Source organism: Rhinolophus sinicus, linkage group LG02, assembly GCF_036562045.2.
Source record: "Rhinolophus sinicus isolate RSC01 linkage group LG02, ASM3656204v1, whole genome shotgun sequence".
NCBI lineage: Eukaryota > Metazoa > Chordata > Mammalia > Chiroptera > Rhinolophidae > Rhinolophus > Rhinolophus sinicus.
The window spans coordinates 69,376,846-69,396,747 of NC_133752.1; the positions used below are offsets into that span (position 1 = coordinate 69,376,846).

The following is a 19,902-nucleotide window of genomic DNA, read 5'->3' on the forward strand; positions in this document are numbered from 1 at the left end:
CTTTTTCATCAGGGAGAAAAAATGTCTCCCTGAATCTCTTAGTAGAGTTCCCTTTAATGGCCAGAACTGGGTTCCAGGCCCACCTCTAGAGCGGTCACTGGCAAAGAAAGCCTGAATCAGTTATGATTAATTTCTGTTAACAAGTGTAAATGTTAAAATTGATCCAGGAATTTCTGAAAAGCTTCTCTCTTCATCTCAAACTGAGAGGGGCTTTTAAAGAGCCCACTTATTATGTATCCCTCGAGTGAAGGAGAGAATCCTGAGTTAATGCCCTCTTAGAGTTTGTTTGCTGTATCTTTTCCACAACAGGTATGAGGCCCATGTGAGAGAAGATCTTGGTTCTTGTACCCAACCCAGTGGATTGGGTCCATTGACACCTACTCCAGGCTCCTGACCTGCCTTCCTAAGAGGCTGGAGAGCTAAGCCTTGTGTTTCATGGACTCCCTTGAGCTGAAGTTCCACTGTCACCCATGTGAGACTCGCATTAGGAAGCGCATGAAGGAGGGGGAGCAGCAGGACACGAGGCATCCGTCAGGCTGGGGTGGGTAGTGGCAGAGGTGATTCAGGAGCTTCCTGCAGCATTGGCCGAAGCTCTGACCACAAAGGAGCTGTTTCTAGAAGTTTTGCCAAGAGCCTGTTCTTCTAGCCCTTCCAAACAATTGTGTAAGCCTCCTATTAGTTGTCAGTCCCTTTTTGTTTAAACTATCTAGGGAGGTTTCTGTGGTATGTAACTAAACCCTAACAGAAAAGGGTCCTATCCAGGAAGGCCTCCAGGGAAAACAAGGAGTCTTCTGCAGAGAAGCTGGAGACAGTGCTAGTTGCAGGGGTGGAGGAAGTCATAAGAAATCTCTAGAGACAGAGATGCATTTACTCTTGTCAAGTAAACTACAGGTAAGATACCTTCAGGGAAGGGAGGAGGGTTTCCATAGCACCCACAACCAAAAAGAGAGTCAGGTTTAAGCATCTGGCAGGGCTAGAGAACAAATGCTGGTCCACTTGCTGTTCAAGTAAGAGCTTCCCTGCCCCTTTCCCTCTGTTAACAATTAGGGTAGAGGAAGCATTGAAGTTGAGAATGGAAAAAGAGGAAAGCAGTGACCACTTCCTTTTTCTTCTCTGCATGCAGCAGGCCCAAGCTAGGGAATGCTGACAGCATTGACCATTGAGCCACATTTAAAGTTTTGGTTATGACAATGAACTAGACATTTTAATTACTGACCAAGGACTTATTCTACTTCAGAGAGAAAAAAAAGTCGTGGGTTCTGCCTGACTTTTCGTCCAGGGGCAAGGGGAAGAATTGGATGTGAGGAAATGAAATTTATGTTTTCATCCATTCTGAGCAAACCATACTTATTATACTTATTATCTAATCTTTCAACATAAATATAACTTGGCTTCTGTTTTTCCTCTCACAGCGGGGGAAAATCATCTGAAGAGGAAGATTCTGATAAACAGACAGAACCAGCCTCACTTTACTCTTCCTATTTCACCAAAATTGGATAACAGAACTTTCAGAAATATCCTCTACAGAGACTTAAAACCTCCAGGAGATGGTGCAGATATATAAAAATGTTCAAGAAGAGTTGGAGAAATCAGTGGATGCCAAATATGTAATGGGTTGTTATGAAAAGCTGGTGATACTTCAGTGAATACCGTTAATTTTCCAGTTGACAAAATGCAAAGTCAAAATCAGCCATGGCCCCTCAAGCCACCCCTCTGCAAATGTGCACAGGTTTCACTGGGAAGACCAAATTCTGGGCTGGATGCTCGATGGGTCTGATCCAATACAGCAATTACTTTTGCTGCTACAGCTCCCATAGCACCCTACGCTTCTTTTCATAGCATTTAATGCTCTGTATGATAATTGATTTTTAAATTTATTTAGCAGGATCGTGAATTTAACTCACGCCGCCACATCTCAGAAGCATGGAGATATAGTCCCTTTGTCAACTCATCTAGCTCTTTTCCTCAGTCACCTGCTGGTAAGGAGTGAAAACAATTAACATTTAAATCCTTCCTGGTTTAAACTTAATCTGATCCAGTAATTTAAGTAGCTCCTTGAGTCTAGGAAAATAAAACTCAGTCGGTCCGTGTTTTCACCTTTTCAGCTCTAAGATGTTAACTGGGTGATGCACGTGGGGAAATGGGGTTGTGACCTTGTGACCGAGGGAGAGGCTGTGACTGTGGTCCTGAGAAGCTCCTTATCCTTATCCACCTGGGTGCTCTCAGCAGTGCTGGCGCTGAAGCCGAAGCCGGTGGGTGGTGTGAGCATGACTTTCCATCCCTCTCTCTCTCTCTGACTCACTCTGCCTCCCCTAGCTCCTCCCAGCATGACACACCCCTCTGACTTCTGGCTGTGACTCACATCTCACCCTGGCCCTTCTTGCAGCCCCTCACCCCTCTCACCAGCACTGTGGATCCCCAGCCAGAGTCTCAGACATTCTCGGTCACAAGGGCCCATGTGGTAAGTATAGGTGACTCTAAAGTTAAGCCTCATGCCCTCCCTCCACTTGGGCATGCTGGCCCCAAGAGGGTTGATAGGAGGCAGCCTGCAAAGAGTGTCAAATGGAGAGTCGGGGAGGAGACCTCCTCTGCCATTGGTGTCTCCCCCAGTCACCTGATCCACAGTCAGAACATGTCTGATCTGCTCCTGTCTTGCTCTCTCCTTCCCATAACTCTGGGGCTGAAGAGAAATGGCTTCCCTCCCCACTTCCTGTGTTACACGGCTTCTTTCTACCACAGCACAGTTAGCTCCCCTCTATGGGGTGTCTTCTCTACCCCAGGAGAGAACTCTGAAGCAAGTCATCCAGACTTGGTTTCTAATGGATAGGGAATGAAAATGAATAAAAACATTTAGAAAATCCCCTCCCAATTCAATAGCCTGTTTTTTGAGGCTATTGTTTGGCTGCACAATCTTATTTTGAAGGTCAAAAGCTGAGTACTAATTCTATCTCTCTGCATTATAAATTACTTAGAACAATCTGTGGCACCCAGTAAATAATCAATGTTCTCTTTCTGTAACAAATCTCCCTGTGAGACTTGTTAGTGTCTTGGGCCAACTAGGAAAAATATGTGCTAGGAAAAGCAAAAGAGAACAATTATGTTAATAATTTCTAAGATATTAACTTTATTAACATTTACATTTTACCATATTTCAAAAGTATCAATTAGTATATGCATGTAGAGGAATTCAAACAATATAGAATTATCAAGATTACTAAGTGAAAGTCCCCATTTAACTTCTAATGTTTCCTGTGTCTTGGCTCCCCATTCTATTCTTTTCCCCAAAGATAATGATCTTAAGCATTTTGGTTGGATCTCTTTACTTATTCATCTCCTCCATTACACGATGAGCTTTTTGACCTGGTCTCTGTAGTGCCACAGGGCATCAATAAATGTTTGATGAATGAATAAATGATTGAATAATGAACAATCAAATAATGCAGAACAAATGAAATAGCTTTAAGAAAAAATTTATTGTTATATAAACTTGTAAAGATTTTACTTAGTTTTGAGTTTTCTTGATAGGATTACATCTGATTAAGATAGAAAAGAGATTAAATTATGAGACCTCATTTTTTCTAGGCTCTAGAGATAAAGGTGAATCAGAGGCAAGATCCCTGTTCTCAAAGAGCTTACCTTCTAGTGGGCAGTGTGGGTGGGAGATAGAAAATAAATGAGTAAAAAAAAAAAGTGAATAACCAGATTATGAAAGGTAATATGAAGAAACGAGATGGGGTAATGTGAAAGTGAATAATGGGAGGTGGAAAGCTGCTTTAGATTGAGTGGTCAGGAAAGGCTTCTCTGAAGAGTGGCGTATGTGCTAAGACGAATGACAAGGAAGCAGATGTATAAAGATCTAGGGTCAGAGTATTTCAGGGAAAAGACATTTAGTTTAGTGGGTTCATGGAACAGAAAAAAAGGCAAGTGTGACTGGAATACAGCAAATGCAGGTGAGAGATAGGAGAGGAGCTGGAAGAGGAAGGCGATCAGACCCAGGCTGCCTAGGGCCCTATGGGCCGTGATAAGGAGTCTGACTTTTTCTAAGAGCAACAGGAGCCACTGAAATGTATGGCAGATAAATTTTCTAAAGGTCGCTGCACCAATATATATCCCATCCACAAGCTCTTCTTAGATAGTGACTGAAACTCTCCCATTGAGAGGTGGGGTCTATGTTCTCTCGGTTTGAGTCTAGTTATGGGGCTTGTCACTTGTCTGACCAATATACTCTATTGGTAGAATATACTCTATATGGAAGAAGTGAAACTATGCGACTTGCAGGTAGGTCATGACAAGAATTCTTTCTCTCTGTCTCTCTCTCCCGCCCCTTTGGAATTTAGCCACCATGCTGTGACAAAGCCCAAACTAGTCTTCATAGAGAGATCACCTGGAGGGACCTTTGTGGAGAGGTATGAAGCTCCCAGCCAACAGCCAGCATCAACTGCCAGCCATGTGACAAAATGAGTCTCCAGATAAGTTTAGCCCCGACCTCTGAGTGACCAAGCTGAGCATCCAGATGTCATGGAGCAGTGACAAGCCATCGCTAATATGCCCTGTCTGAATTCCTGACCCACAGAATCCCTGAGCATAAAAAAAATGGTTGTTTTCTCCCCCACTACAGTTTGGGGTCATTTGTTACATAATAAGTATAGTAACTGGGACAAAAGGATACAAACAAGGAAGTTTGTCTGATCTGTTCAAATTTTAAAATGTCGTTTAGTCTCCTGTGAGAAGAGTGGATTATGTAGAGTAGAAGCAAAAAGACTTATGAAGACACCCTAATACGTCCCAGCTAGAATCAGTTATTCCTCCTTATGCATCCTTCTAACAATTACCTATAAATATATTATACTTACTGGCCTACATCTCCCTGAGGCCCTTACAGTGAGTAGATGGTTTTTCTTTCTAGGAAAGCTAAAGTAGATCTTTGAAAATCTTGAAAGATTTCCTAATGAAAATAACTCATTAAAATAGTAGCCCTCTTAGTCTTCTTTGGCCATATATCAAAGGAACGAAAGCTTTGTGAATTAGGAAAGGCATCAAATTAATAAAAATCAATTTCTTAATCTTCTGGTAATACTTTGGATTATCTGAGTGAAGACATTTTACTCATTGTGCCTCTCTCATGTGTAGTAGTGATAATAATGTTTATCTCACAGGGTTACTAAAGGCTAATGAAATAACACTTATAAGTTATTAAAGACGTTGTGTATAATGGCTTCACTGTCAAAGATTTTCTCTCTTCTGAGAAAATGTGTGCATATGTGGTTGGGCGTAAGGTGGTACCCCAAGGAGTGGATCCCTTTCCGGTGTATCATTTTCTTGGACTAAGGATGTTGCTCCATTTCATCCATTCACCCTGGATAGTCAAGTTTGATTTCTCAACCATTGCCAAGAAACATATGATTGACTCATATCTTTAAAAGATTGAGTGCTTATTAGCACTGTGCTAAACATTTTACAAACATTATCTGATTTAATCCTTCCAATGAACCTACAAGAGGAGTACTACTGTTTCCATTTTACAAATAAGCATAGTTAAGTACAAAGAGGCTTACTTACTTGAACAAGACCATACAGCCAGATAGAGCCAGGATTTGTGCCCAGTTCTCTCTGACTTCAGAGTATGAGCTCTTAGCTCAGTGCTATACTGCTATTGATCTTCATGGATGCTGCCCAATAGGTGAGTAGCAGTAACTCAATAATGTATGTCCTGTTTCCTTTATAAAGTCTTCCTTGATTTTATCAGACCACAGATATATCTAGCTCCAGAGGAGCTATTACAACACTTACTGTCTGTATCATTCACTTAGCGTCTATCATTTATCATCTCATATAGTGTATTTGATTTTTGTGCACATACATCTTTTGTGCCTGCATCAATTGGGAATCTTTGGTTGCAAGCTACAGAAACTGACTTCAGCTAACTGAAGTGCTCCCTACCATTCCCTGACCCCACATCTGTGAAGAATATTGGGTGATTCACAGAATCAAAGGAAAACAGAACCACCTTGGGAAAAATAGAAACTAAAGACAACTCTGGAGATCTTTATAGAGTAAGTTTATGGAAGTGATTTTTGGTATTACCGTCGGAATAATTAACTCCAAGTGTTTTCATTCTACCTAGTGCCACTCTACTCAAGACTCTGATTCCTTTTAGAGCCAGAGTCCGAGTGGTCCAGCTACTATAGTCATCTGCCCGATCCTGTAGAGCACGAGGACTATGAGGGGTAATCCCCAGGATCCAGAATAATTCCACTGTGATATAGTATGAGCAATCATTCATTTCTAGAGTATATTGATAAATTTCATACCCTCTGATGAAAAGCGATATAAGTTTTCAGGCAGAAAAAAGAAACCATGGTCAAAGACAAGACTAAGAGGCAGAAAATTATTTAAAAGACAAGGGACCCTGAGACTAAACAGAGTAATCACAATTCTTAGGATGATGCCCTAGGGAGAGGCACATCCATCCAGGCTTCATCAGTAAAAGTCAAAGTATTCCCTCTATTATACTCATTAACTGTTCCTCCTCTCTCTTCCATTTAGAGAATTGTTCACTGGGATAATTTTTTTTTTTTAATTTTATTTTATTAAATTTATTGGGGTGACAATTGTTAGTAAAATTACATAGATTTCAGGTGTACAATTCTGTATTACATCATCTATAAATCCCATTGTGTGTTCATCACCCAGAGTCAGTTCTCGTTCCATCACCATATATTTGATCCCCCTTACCCTCATCTCCCACCCCCCCACCCCCCAGCCCCCTTACCCTCTGGCAACCACCAAACCATTGTCTGTGTCTATGAGTTTCTGTTTCTCATTTGTTTGTCTTGTTCTTTTGTTGCTTTTGGTTTATATACCACATATCAGTGAAATCACATGGTTCTCTGCTTTTTCTGTCTGACTTATTTCCTCAGCATTACACTCTCAAGATCCATCCATGTTGTCACAAATGTTCCTATATCATCTTTTCTTACCGCCAAATAGTATTCCATTGTGTATATATACCACAACTTCTTTATCCATTCATCTATCGAAGGACATTTTGGTTGTTTCCATGTCTTGGCCACCGTAAACAAAGCTGCAATGAACATTGGAGCACACGTGTCTTTATCTCTAAATGTTTTCAGATTTTTTGGGTAGATACCCAGGAGAGGGATTGCTGGGTCATATGGCAATTCTATTCGTAATTTTTTGAGGAACCTCCACACTGTCTTCCATAATGGCTGCACCAGTCTGCATTCCACTGGGATAAATTTTATGGTTTGATCAATCTTACAGCAGTTTATGCCTCTTGAATAACCAAATATGGAAATGAATTTTTACGAGCACAAGTTAGAAGTAGTACATTTATAGCTATAGATAAAGTAAACTTGGTTTATACATTCTAAGTAAGTTATAATGAGTAAATTTAGTACAAACCAGTTCAAGATTTTTTTTTTCAAATTAAATTTTAGGGCCTACAAACTTTCTTATGAAAGCATGTGGTATTTTGGATTAAATTTTGTATTATTCCACTACTCAGAAATCGTTTCAGAAAGTTCTCTTTCCCTAAGTGCTATAATATTGACTGGTCAATGCAGAGCTCAAAGTAGTTGCAGAGAATCAATATTAGCTTAGTTACACCTTGGCAAAGCCAAGGGGATAAGCTAATAAGAGCTGTTGGATCAGAAGAACCATCTGAAGATAAAAGGCTCTTTTTAAGAGTATAGCAAATACAAGATATGTTAAATTCTAATGAAACAATTTAAATTTCCTCCAAATAACTCTCAAGCCTTTCTGCACATATTTAAATCACTACAAAACACAAAAAAGATCATGATTGCACTTCTCAAGACCCAAAAATGTTAAATCTCTTACATAAAATTACCCAGTAAATCAGTGTAAAAGTTTCGGCAAGAATTTTTTTTATCATATATTTAATCCACTATGCAATGAAAGTTAAATATAAATCTCTAATGTAGCATATAGAGAGTAGCATATAGATAACCATTAAAGAAATTATACGCAATCCCGTAAAATTTCAAATAATTGCACCTACACAGTTGTTTATATGTTATTTTTTACATATTTGCTATTAATGCACACTTATCAGTCTACATTTTTCTTTGATTCCTCAGTGTAATCCTCCTACCTTTCTCCTCATATTGGACAAAAAGAAATTGTCCAATATGGTGAGAACTTGAGAACGCTCACCAGGGCATTTGTGTTTTAATACAGTAAGAGTTTTAATTCATCCTTTCTTCCCAAACAAGGGCGTATCTTCTGTTCTCAACTTAGCCCTAAAGTACTAATGGGCACATGACTTTAAAATTAATGTGCTAGTTCATCAGCTGGTTGAGAACAATAACGTGATACTTCTCAAAGTACTGATCTTCTAATCTATAATAGTGTCTGATGCCACATCTCACCTTCTAATTTCCATTGCACATGAATGGAGCCAGACTACTGATGATTGAATATTCTTTTTCTTTTCATAGAATGCTTCCAGAAAACAAATCACTACCCAGTTATAGATCTCTTACTTTGAGAGGTATGTGGAGATTCTAAACTACAATTTGTAAATAATAAAATTTTTAATTATGATTACTGTGCCTTGGAAAATCCTGAGGTTATATTTAATAATCAAATGCATTACTATTATTCAGAATAGCTACACATTTTTGTTCTTTGAACTTAATGAAATGAGGTCATTTCTGGCACAGAGCAGGCATGTAATAGTAGTGACTAACGTTGACTGAGTACAGTGCCAGGCGACGTGCTTGTCACATATTATTTCATTTAATTCTCACAGTAGAATTATGGAATAGGCACTTTGTTTCTCTAGATGGTGAAACAAAGCTTAGAGAGCCATGCAACTGGTAATAGTTAAGTAGGGCAGGGACTTAAACCTAGGGCCGTCTGATTGCAAAGTTCATGCTCTTAAAGGTTATGCATCTTAATTTGATAAATAAATGCATTTATAAATGGAAGAATGAGGATTATATTGTAAGGGTTATATTGTAACTAGGAAGAGAAAAGGAATTACATGCAAGTCACAGAGTAACTGACTACTGGGGGCTTAAACAGTAAAGACAGTGAGTGACTCATTTCATATTACAAGAAGCCTGGGCAGATTTAGTTAATCAAACACTTGTTTTTTCTCTTCTGTCATCTCAGTGTGTCTGCCATGTCTCTTCATGAACAGAACTTCCACAGCTCTAATTATCTCCCTATATCACAACATACCAATGTGGAAGAAGCGATAGAGGCAAAATATCCCTGTGCATCTTAAGAACTTCCTCTTTTATCGGGGTCGAAAATCTTCTCAAGGACCTCTTAGCAGATTTCCCCTTGCATCAGATTTCCCCATTACCAGAACTGGGTCACACAGATGCGTACCCCTAAACCAAATACAGGCAAAAAACTGAATTGCCAGGCTGGCTTAGACCAATTCAACTGTGTTGCCCATTACAATCACCCAGGAGGTTTGGAAAAAACCTGGGTCCCACCTTCAGAGATTCTTATTTGTCTGGGGTGGGGTGCAGATACCAGTATTTTTAAACATTTCCCCCATGATTTTAATATGCAGCAGTTGAGATTCAATGGTTTATGCCAATCTTGATTTTTCATTTTAGTCTGGGCATGTTCCTACCCTATAAAAAGTGAGCTCTGTTAGCAAGGAAGAGTAGGCAGACCCCATAGCCTGGTGTTTACTAGAGGAACTTACAGAAGTACATCTAGAAAACCCTCCTTCCAAAGAGAGCATATCTAAATTCTACAGAAGACATTGTTCCATGAATTTAATTCATTCCATCAAGCATTTATGGAATTTATACTACTATATGTGCAAGCCTGCTATATGTGGATAAAGTAAAAACTGGGAGCAGAGCACAATTTTTCTTTATCTTGTGGGTCAATTTTCTTGTAACAATTCCTTCATTCAGCACCTAGGAGTATTAGTCTTCAACATTTAGTTACTGAGCACTTAAGCAAGGCAGCATATTAGGCACTGGACTCAAGCAGTGAACAAAATAGGCAGAGACTCTGCCCTAATGGAAACTTATATTCAAGAATATGGTCAAGTTCTAGATAGTGAATGGAATAGTAAAGAAATATGAATGACAGTTTCCTCCTTCCATGATTTAACAATTCAAGTTTTACCTCTTCACTTTTTACTTTTTAAACTCAGTATTTATTGAGGACTTACATGTCCTAGATAGATAGATACTGGTAGACACAACAGTCTTGATCCTATTCATAAAACTTGCCATCTAAGCAGGAGAGACAAGATAGGGGGCTGAGGGATGCGTGAAAAAGGAGAAAGGATTAGATGTGCAAATTGCCAGTTATAAAAATAGTCATGAGAATGTAAAGTACAGCATAGGGAATATAGTCAATAATATTGTAATAAATATGCATGGTGTCAGATGGGTACTAGGTTTATCAGTCATCACTTCATAAATTATATAAATGTTTAATCACTGTCAATCATCTGAAACTAATATATTATTGTATGTCAACTGTAATTGAAAAATAATTGAAAAATAAAAACAAAAAAAAGAAAGTGGGTTTCTTGTAGGCAACATATAGTTAGTTGGGTGTTGTATTTTGATTCACTCTGACAACCTATGTTCCAATTGGTGCTTTTAGACTATTGACATTCAAAATCAATTTTGATATACGTGGATTAATAATTACTGTATTTCATACTGTTTTCTATTTGTTGCTCTTGTTCTTTGTTCTTAGTTTTGTTTTCCATTCTTTTTGTTTTTCATGGTTTTAACTGAGCATTTTATGATTCTATTCTCTCTCATTTCTTAGATATCAATTATACTAATTGATAGTAAAGTGGTTGTCCTAGAATTTGCAATACATTTACAACTAATCCCACATCTTTCATATTACCACATACTGCTTCTTTAATAACAGTACCTTATAATAATACTAATTTTTCTCTCATCTCATTTCACTTACACATGAGCATACCTAAGTACACATATATGCATAATTGAATACATTATTGCTATCACTTTGAACAAACTGTTATCTGTTAGATCAGTTAAGAATAAGAAAAACAAAAATTTTTATTTTACCTTCACTTATTCTTTCTGATGCTCTCCCTTTTTTCATGTAGATCTGAATTTCTGACTTAGATAATTTTCCTTCTCCCTCAAGTTCTCTTAAAATTCTTCACAAAGCATGTCTACCAGCAACAAATTCCCTTGGCTTCTGTTCGTCTGAGAAAGTCTTTATCTGTCCTTCACATTTGGAGGATAATTTTGCAGAGTATGGAATTCTAGGTTGGTGACTTTTTCCCACCCTCTGAATATTGTAAATATCTCACTCTATTAATTTCTTGCTTGCATGGTTTCAGAGAAGTCACATGTAATTTTTATCTTTCTTCCTTTACAGGTAAGGTGTTTTTTTTTTTAACCTCTGGCTTCTTTCAGGATTTTTATCTTTTTTTGTAGCTTGAAAATGATATGGATAGGTATAGTTTTGCTGGCATTCACTTTGCTTGTCACTCTCTGAGCTTCCTGGACCTGTGGTTTGGTGTCAGACATCAACCTGGGAAAATTCCCAGTCATTATTGTCTTATATATTTCTTCTGTTCTTTTCTTTCTTCTCTTTCTGGTATTCCCATTACATGCATGTGATACCTTTTGTAGTTATCTCACAGTTCTTGGATATTGTTCTCTTTTCCTCCTCCCTCTTCTTCTTTTTTTTTTTTTTTTTTTGGTTTTGGAGGTTTTTATTGATATATCCTCTAGCTCAGAGATTGTTTTCCTCAGTCATGACCAGTCTACTAATAAACCTATCAAAAGCATTCTTCATTTCTGTTAGTGTTTTTGCACATTAGCTTTTTCCTTTGGTTCTGTTTAAATTTCCATCTCTCTGCTAACATTGCCCACCTGTTCATGCTTTATCCATTAGAGTGCTTAGCATATTAATCACAGTTGTTTTAAATTCCTGGTCTCATAATCCCAAAATCCCTGCCATTGCTTAGTCTTGCTCTGTGTCTTCAGACTGTTTTTTCGTTTGTTTGTTTTTTGCCTTTTAGTATGTCTTGTAAATTTTTTCTTGAGAGCTGTACATGATATACTGGGTAAAATGAACTGCTGTAGATAGAGAGGCCTTTAGTAATGTGGTGGTAAATTGTGAAGGGAGGAGACATGTTCTACAGTCCAATGAAGTGTTCTAGTCTTATAGTGAGCCTGAACGTCTGGGCTGTGAACTTCACTTGTACTTTACAGTCTCTTTACTCCCTTTAGGTGGGAAAGGATAACTGGAGTGGGCTGAGGTTGGGTATTTCCCTTCCTCCATGTAGAAGGCTGGAGCCTGCTGGAGTTGTGTATTTGTTAAGTTAAATTGTTTCTCCTGAGGGCAGAATTTGTTAAGAACAGAATACTCTGGCATATTTCAGAATGGTTCCTTTCCCCTCCCCCTGCCAGAAGCACAGATTTTTCTCTTGATATTCACTGTAAGAACCTGGTAGAGCTACAGGATGTAAAACTCAAAAAGTGGCAAGGGGCTGGAGGGGACAATGACCTGGTGTCTCTGGAGTTTTTATTTCTCAGATTTATCCACACACGGCCTCCAGCAATCTGTCAATTACAGTTCATCAGTTTTTCCTAATTCAACACTGGTTCCTTGGGCCATTTCAGCTTGTGGGTTTCTGCTGATGAAGTCATTTCTTTCTATATTCCCATTGGACTCTCCAATGTGGCAGTGGTTTGCCTTGTGACCTCATTTCTCTTACAGACCTAAGAAGAGTTGATTTTTCAGCTTGTAATAAAAATTTCTTTATTTCAGAATCATTGCTACAGTTTTTTACTTGTTAGGATGGAGAGGTGACTTCCAAGCATATATGCTGGACTGGAAACCAGAAATCTGCACTGAACATTTAAATGTGGGAATAACTGCAATGTCTACTATCTTATGTGTTCTTATCTGGAAACATGAAATATTCCTCCACTCATTTAAACCTTCTTTAATATCTTTCAATAGTTTTATAATTTCCTCCGTAAAAGTCTTGTACATCTTATTAGTCAGCTCAGGCTGCCAGAATAAAATGCCATAGACTAAGTGCCTTAAACAAAAGAAGCCTATTTTCTCAATTTTGGAGCCTAGAAGTCCACGATTAGGGTGCCAGCATCCTGGGTTCTGGTGAGAACTCTCTTCCCGGCTTGTATATGGCTGCCTTCTTCCTGTATTCTCAAATGTCATAAGGGCACCAGTTGTATTGGATCAGGGCTCTATTCTTATGACCTCATTTAACCTAGTCACCCTATCTCTAATACAGTCAGATGGAGGGGAGGGTGGGTTCCGCATATGAATTTCAAGGGGGACACCATTCAGTCCATAGCATATTTTATTAGATTTAGTCCTAATGCTAGATATTTTATACTATTACAAATGACTTTATTTTTCTCATTATCTTATGACACTTTTAAGTATTTTATAGTAAATGGACATGTAGTTAATTTTTGTGTATTGATTTTATAAGAACCTTGTGTGCTGTCTTTGTGTATTGATCTGTTAAGCATATAACAGATCTAAGAATACCAAATTTCGACTTTTTTGAAAATTTCTTTATTTTAGAATCATTGCTACACAGTCACATAATCCTAAAATCCAAGTTTACAACTGATCACAAGATCCCTCATTCATATACACATTAGCTAGGCAGGGGGGAAAAATTCTGTACAATATTTTAGTAGTTACATGAAGCTGACAAACTCCTAATGCATTACTCAGAGAATAACCACTCACAAATACAAGAAGCTAGGCAATAAAGGAAAATTTCCTGTTCAGTCACAGAAAAATGCTAAAGATATTTTATGATGAGATAAATGCTTTAAGTTAGTACACAACCTACTGGTCAAATAAAACTGCTACTGCATAAGTTGGTACTTTTGCTCTTGAATGTTTGTAGCATGGTGTTATCCATTTATCTGACATTTAATACTGCATAAAATTTCAAGTTTGGGTTCTCAAAACAGTTGCTGATATTTTTGAATAGTGTCTGGTAGACTTGGAGTGCTTTTTTCATTTACCTTTTCTTTCCTAAGGTTTAGTGGGACTGTGCAATGCTAGAGCAATAATCAAGAATGTCCTGAATAGTGAATTCCATTGTAACACCAGATCCAGGATAACAGCGAGCTATCAAACCTTCAAAGTGCTTGTATTGGCGTATAAATTCATCTTGCATAGAGTGCCACACCACCTATTATACAAATGAAAATAAAAGTCATTAAACCATGAATGGAAATGATACATAATCAAGTATATAGAAATAATATCAAGACATATTCTAAGACTTTAGCAGAGTGTTAAGAGTTAAAAACATGCACCCTAGTTCCTATTTATAAGATATGTAACCTCAAGTATGTTACATCACCACTCCATACCTCAAGTTCCTCATCTATAAACTGGGGTAATAATACCTTCCTCATAAGTTTCTTGTGAGGATTAAATGAGTGAATGTATATAAAGTACATAGAACAGTATGTGACACAGTAAGCATTACTACATTTTAGCTATTATTATATCTACTACAATATCCAACACAGATGTGAAGATGCACAATTATGCATGGAATTAAGACTACTGATTAAATGAAATGGAATAGTTAATGCTTAAATTTTATTTCAAATGAAATTTTAAAAATTTCTTCACCTAAAATTGATGATGGAAAACACTGCTTGATGCCATGGTGGACACCAAGATGAGACAGATGGATTATCTGTAATCCAAGGAATTTATAATCTCGCAGGGGAAATTAATATGTAGACAACCATTAAGACAAAATCTGATACATACACTAACATATTAGCTAATAATAATGGGTGGCATTTATTGACACGTTCTCTGTATCAGCACAGTACAAAGTGCTCTGTCTATACATTATCCTACTTAAGTCTCATGACAACCTGGTGAGGGAGGGTATTATGATCATCATGCCTACCTGACAGTTGAGGGAATGTCTTTTTCCAGGATTTTTCCTAGTAAACCCTAAATCTAACAAATCCAAAATTCCTGTCAATTTAAGACTAAACAGTATTACATTTTTGCTTTTTATCTTTTAATGGTATTTCTTCCACCTGTAATACTACGCCTCCCATTTTATCTGTTAAATTACTATCTGACTTTCAGAGGCTAACACAAATGTAACATTCAACACAAAGGCTTTGATGATGCTGGAATCAGAATTATTCTCACTTATCTCTGGGCCTTTTCATATATAAAGGTTTATAAAGAATAATGGCTCAATCTGGGGTTTAAATCTGGCTCTACCATCCATTAACTATGGGTTCTTGGTCTTACTACTCCTCCTCTATAAGGTTTGATTTGTCTCATCTATAACACAGCAATGACAATAGTAGTGTCTACTGCACCAGAGAGGTATTATTTCCACTTTCCAAATAAGGAAATTGAGGCTCAAAGAGGTTAACTAATTTGCCCAAAGTCATGCAGCTTAATTTGGATCCAGATTATGAACCCATTTCTAACTCCAACCCCCATGATCAGAATCACTGCTGTGTACTATACTATATTCCATTTACTTACTCCCCTCAATTCTAAAAACAAAAAAACAAAAAACAAAACCCATCCCCAAACAAAAGAAAAGCAACTTAATGCCTGAAAACAATAAAACAGAAATACAAAATAAGGAGGAAGAGCCATATAAACTTATATAAATATTATTCCTTTCTTCCTCAGAATTCACTCATCTAGTCTGTACTTTATGGAACTTTCGTCCTGCACTAAAATTAGAAAGCCTGTAGCATTTCTAGAGGAATATTTTGGGAAAAAGCAATATATGTAAGAATGTGCAATCTAGGATAGTTAAAAGAACTAAGCATACCTGAAGTAAGTTCTCCTCTTCGCATAAATGTTTATCAACCTTCTTATAGAGGTTATCTAGACCTTTCTTCACTTCCTTTCCAGGATACTCTTTAATAACTTTACGAAGTTCTTGTTTGTTAAATGCAAGTTGATAGCTTACTTCCTCCTCTCTTATACCCTGTGCTACACGAGCTTCAACGCCTTCAAAGAAATGCTTCAAGGAAATGAAAAGATATAATGGCTAAGAACAGCTTTTATTTTCATTTACACTTTTTTAAAAAATCTGATTATAAAATAGTATATATTCACTATGTAAAAACCAAATAATGTGTAAAAGTATAAAGGATAAAATAACAATCATGATAAAAATAACAATCACCTATTATACTACTCAGAGATATCTACTGTTAACATTTCAGATTTCCTTCTAGTCTTTTGATGTGTGAGTATGTAAATGAGATTATAATTTTGTATGTTGTATTTTCCATTTAATATCTTATGTTTTTCTCCGAAGTATACATTTTAATGGCTGCATTATATTCCATCCAATGACTAAACTACAATTTATTTATTCATTCCTCCAGTATTGGATATTTAATATTTTTCACTTGGGAAAATCCAGTCAGATTAAAACAAAATCTACTATAACACAGTTGCCATAAATATCTTTTGTACATAAGTATTTATCCAGATTACTTTTCACCATAAATTTCTAAGACTACAATTCCTCAGTTGAGGAATATACTTGTAAGTATTCTGAGGATTCCTCATATACAAAAACTGCTTCCAAGAAGAGTTCAATCAATTTATATTTCTGTTAAGAGTATATGAGACTACTATCTTACCATACATTCTATCATCAGCATTATCATAATTAAAAAACAATCATTGCCATTTTAATGAGTAAAAGGTTTATTTGTTGTTTAATTTTACAATTTTTTGGCTACAAATGAAGTTAACCTGCTTTTGTATGTTTAGTAGTATATTCAGAACCCTTGCACATTTATAAATTAAGATATTAGCGCTTTTCCTATTGATTTTAAAAGAATATCTTTTGTATTAAATGTACTGACTGTACTGGCTATATTATTACAAATATTCTTCTCAGGTTGTCTTTTAAGTATATATGTGTACATATATTTTTTGGGGGGGTCTTGGTTTTTTTAAATTTATTGGGGTGACATTGGTTAGTAAAATTATATAGGTTTCAAGTATACATTTCTGTAATACATCATCTATATATTGCATTGTGTGTTCACCACCCAGAGTCAGTTCTCCTTCCATCACCATAGAAACAGTCAACAGTTTATTTTTTTTTAATATGCAGTTTTACGATCGGCATGCCTTTATTTGAGCACTATACAATGATATCATACTGACAAGCCAAATCCCCTCTCATTATTTTTCTTTAAAGTTTTCTTAGCAAGTCTTATTTGTTTATTCTTCATTAACTTATATTTTTTTGATAATTTTTTGACAAGTCTATTTCTGGAGATTTAAAATTGTTTCAATATAAACTTTTAATTGGTTACTATTACACACAGGAAATAATTTGTTTTTGGATATATTTATTTTGAGTCCTAATACTTTTCCAGAGACCAATAATTTCAGCATGTTATATATAGATAATTATAATTCTGACTCTTTCCTATGTCTTTGATTTATGTTTTAGGTCTTATTACATTGCCTAGAGCTTTCATAACAATGTTAAATAAAGGATCCAGCAATGCTTCTGTTTTAAATTTAATTTCAAATGGAATGCCTGATGTTACAATTAAGTATCATGTAGCTTTAGGGGTCAGACAGACCTTTAATCGTAAAGGAATATCTGACCTTAAGTTTTATAAGGAATTGATTCTGTATTTGATTAAACGTCTTTTATAATTTCTCTGAATTACTGACAACAAGTACATATTTTTAATTTCACTCTAATTTCAAGTTAAAAACTTACAAAAGATGACAAATCACATTGTGGACAAGGTCAGTTAGAAGGGTCCATTTAAGCATCTACAGTAAGACTTAATGTCAATAGGTTCTGTGACTAAGTGAAACAATGCCTAATGAAAACCATTTTTACCATAGTCTAAGTCACATAAACAACAGTTAAGTTCCTGGCATCTCATTAATGTTATAACAAAGCCATATTGAATGAAACAACATTATTAGAAGAACTGTTGTCCTGTGTTGCAAAGTTTTCTAAAACCATCATTTCTTAATTTTAATGACTAGATTTACTCTAGGGAATGATACAAGTCAGGAAAGGAAAAGGCAACAAACAAAGCAATTTGCGATTTTTCTTTTATCTTGATAAAGTTTCAAAATCTTCTTCTGAACTAGGGATAAAGATTAGCTATTTACGAAGTAAGAAATGAGAGTCGGCTATAATGGAAAAGCCTAATCCAGGGTACATCCCCTGGCTTTGCTACTTGCCAGTTACAACTTCAAGCCAGTTCTCTTTCAGTTTCTTCATTGTAAAACAGGGCTATTATCTTACCCCATCTTTGTTTACAAGAACTTGTAAACAAAAAAGTGCATACAGAGCACTTAGCAGTGTCATGGCACACTGGCAGCTTTAGTAACTGAGTTCCTCCTTTCTTATCGTCCTGCATCATATGTGAGCAAATTTAGGATAAATGTCTGTTGTGTTATTCGTATATAAATACATGTATCTGTGTTCAACACCAGGGAAAATATACTAAATGAAAATATACTTACATTTAGTTTTTCTAGAGGTTGCCCTAAAGAGTAAATGACGTAAGACTGAAGGTGATCTGTGTATTTTTGTTTGGCTTCTTTCTTTTCAGCTTCTAGACATGAGATTTTCAAACGAGAAAGTGTTGCAAAAATATGGTGAAAGTTTTCCATCATAACTACATCCCTAGGGGTCTTCTGGCTTTCATTTGCTACTTTCTCCACTAAATCAAAACAGAAAAAATATAATAACATCCTGATATGAGCATGACCATATTTAGCTATAAAAATATTTACATGATCTTTTTCATTTTCAAATTGAAGAAGCAAGCACATTTCTGGACTTTACATTCACCTAAATTTAATTTAAAAAGTCATTCTAAAACAGTCTCATATATATGGAAACTTAGTACATAATAAAGGTGGTTTTTCCAATCAGTGGGGAAAATGATGAATTATTCACAATGTTTTAGGACAACCAGCTGGTCCTTTTGAATACATTAAATTTGGATTCCTATTTCACATCTTTCAGCCAAACAAATTCTAAATTGCTCAAGTACTTAGACAGCAAATAAATAAGTAAATGCAATCATTAAGTTCTAAAGAAAAATAAAGCTAATTAAAAAATAATTTTATGATAGTAAAACCTTTCTACGAATGGCCCAAAACTTAGAAGTCATAAAGGGAAAGGTAAATAAATTTGACATAAAATTTGAAAACTCTTGCATAATACAAAATACCATAGCAAAATAAATTTACAGACTATTAGGCTAACAAAGAATAAAAAGATTGATAATACCTAGCCATCTTCAGCACTGGCGCAGATGTGACAGAAATTTTCACCAACTGCTCATAGCACTGAACTGGTGTTACCTCTCTGCATGGCAATTTGGCGAAAGCCTTGAGATATACACAAACCTTTTGACCCAGTAATTCCATTTGTAGTAATTTGCCCTAAGCAAATTATTGGACAACTATACAAAAATATATGCAAGAAACTGGAAACAAACTAAATGCCTATTAATAGAAGATTTGGTAAATAAATAATGATGCATTAAAAATGATTATGGCTATCTATACTCATTGATAAGACTGAGATTATAGTCTAGCAGGTTCTAAAATGGCATGTAAGGTATGATAAAAATTTCACATTAGAGAATACACACATACAATGTGCACATTTAAAGAGGGAAAGAGACATATTGAAAAATTTGGAAGGATAATAATTAAACGTTATCTGCATGATGAGATTACAAATTATCTGATTTTAAAAATCTGTTTTCTAATTTTTGGGGTTGTGCAATAAGCATATATTACATTACAATCAGAAAAAGCAAAGTTAGTTTGAATTTTAAAAGAAATATTAACCATACAAAC

General features: G+C 36.1%; 1 protein-coding gene across 14 annotated transcripts in view; it reads right to left on the reverse strand.

Annotated features, from left to right (window-relative positions):
* Positions 1-13,555: 13,555 nt before the first annotated feature.
* Positions 13,556-19,902, reverse strand: part of EXOC1 (exocyst complex component 1) — a 50,327-nt gene continuing 43,980 nt past the window's right edge. For all 14 annotated transcript variants that reach the window (XM_019740157.2, XM_074324520.1, XM_019740160.2 and 11 more), the window contains 3 exons: positions 18,550-18,749; positions 15,854-16,048; positions 13,556-14,212 (listed from right to left, as the gene is read on the reverse strand). In XM_019740157.2, coding sequence (XP_019595716.1) covers positions 14,060-14,212; positions 15,854-16,048; positions 18,550-18,749 — 548 coding nt within the window. In that variant the 3' untranslated portion in view covers positions 13,556-14,059. The remainder of the gene's footprint in view (positions 14,213-15,853; positions 16,049-18,549; positions 18,750-19,902) is intronic.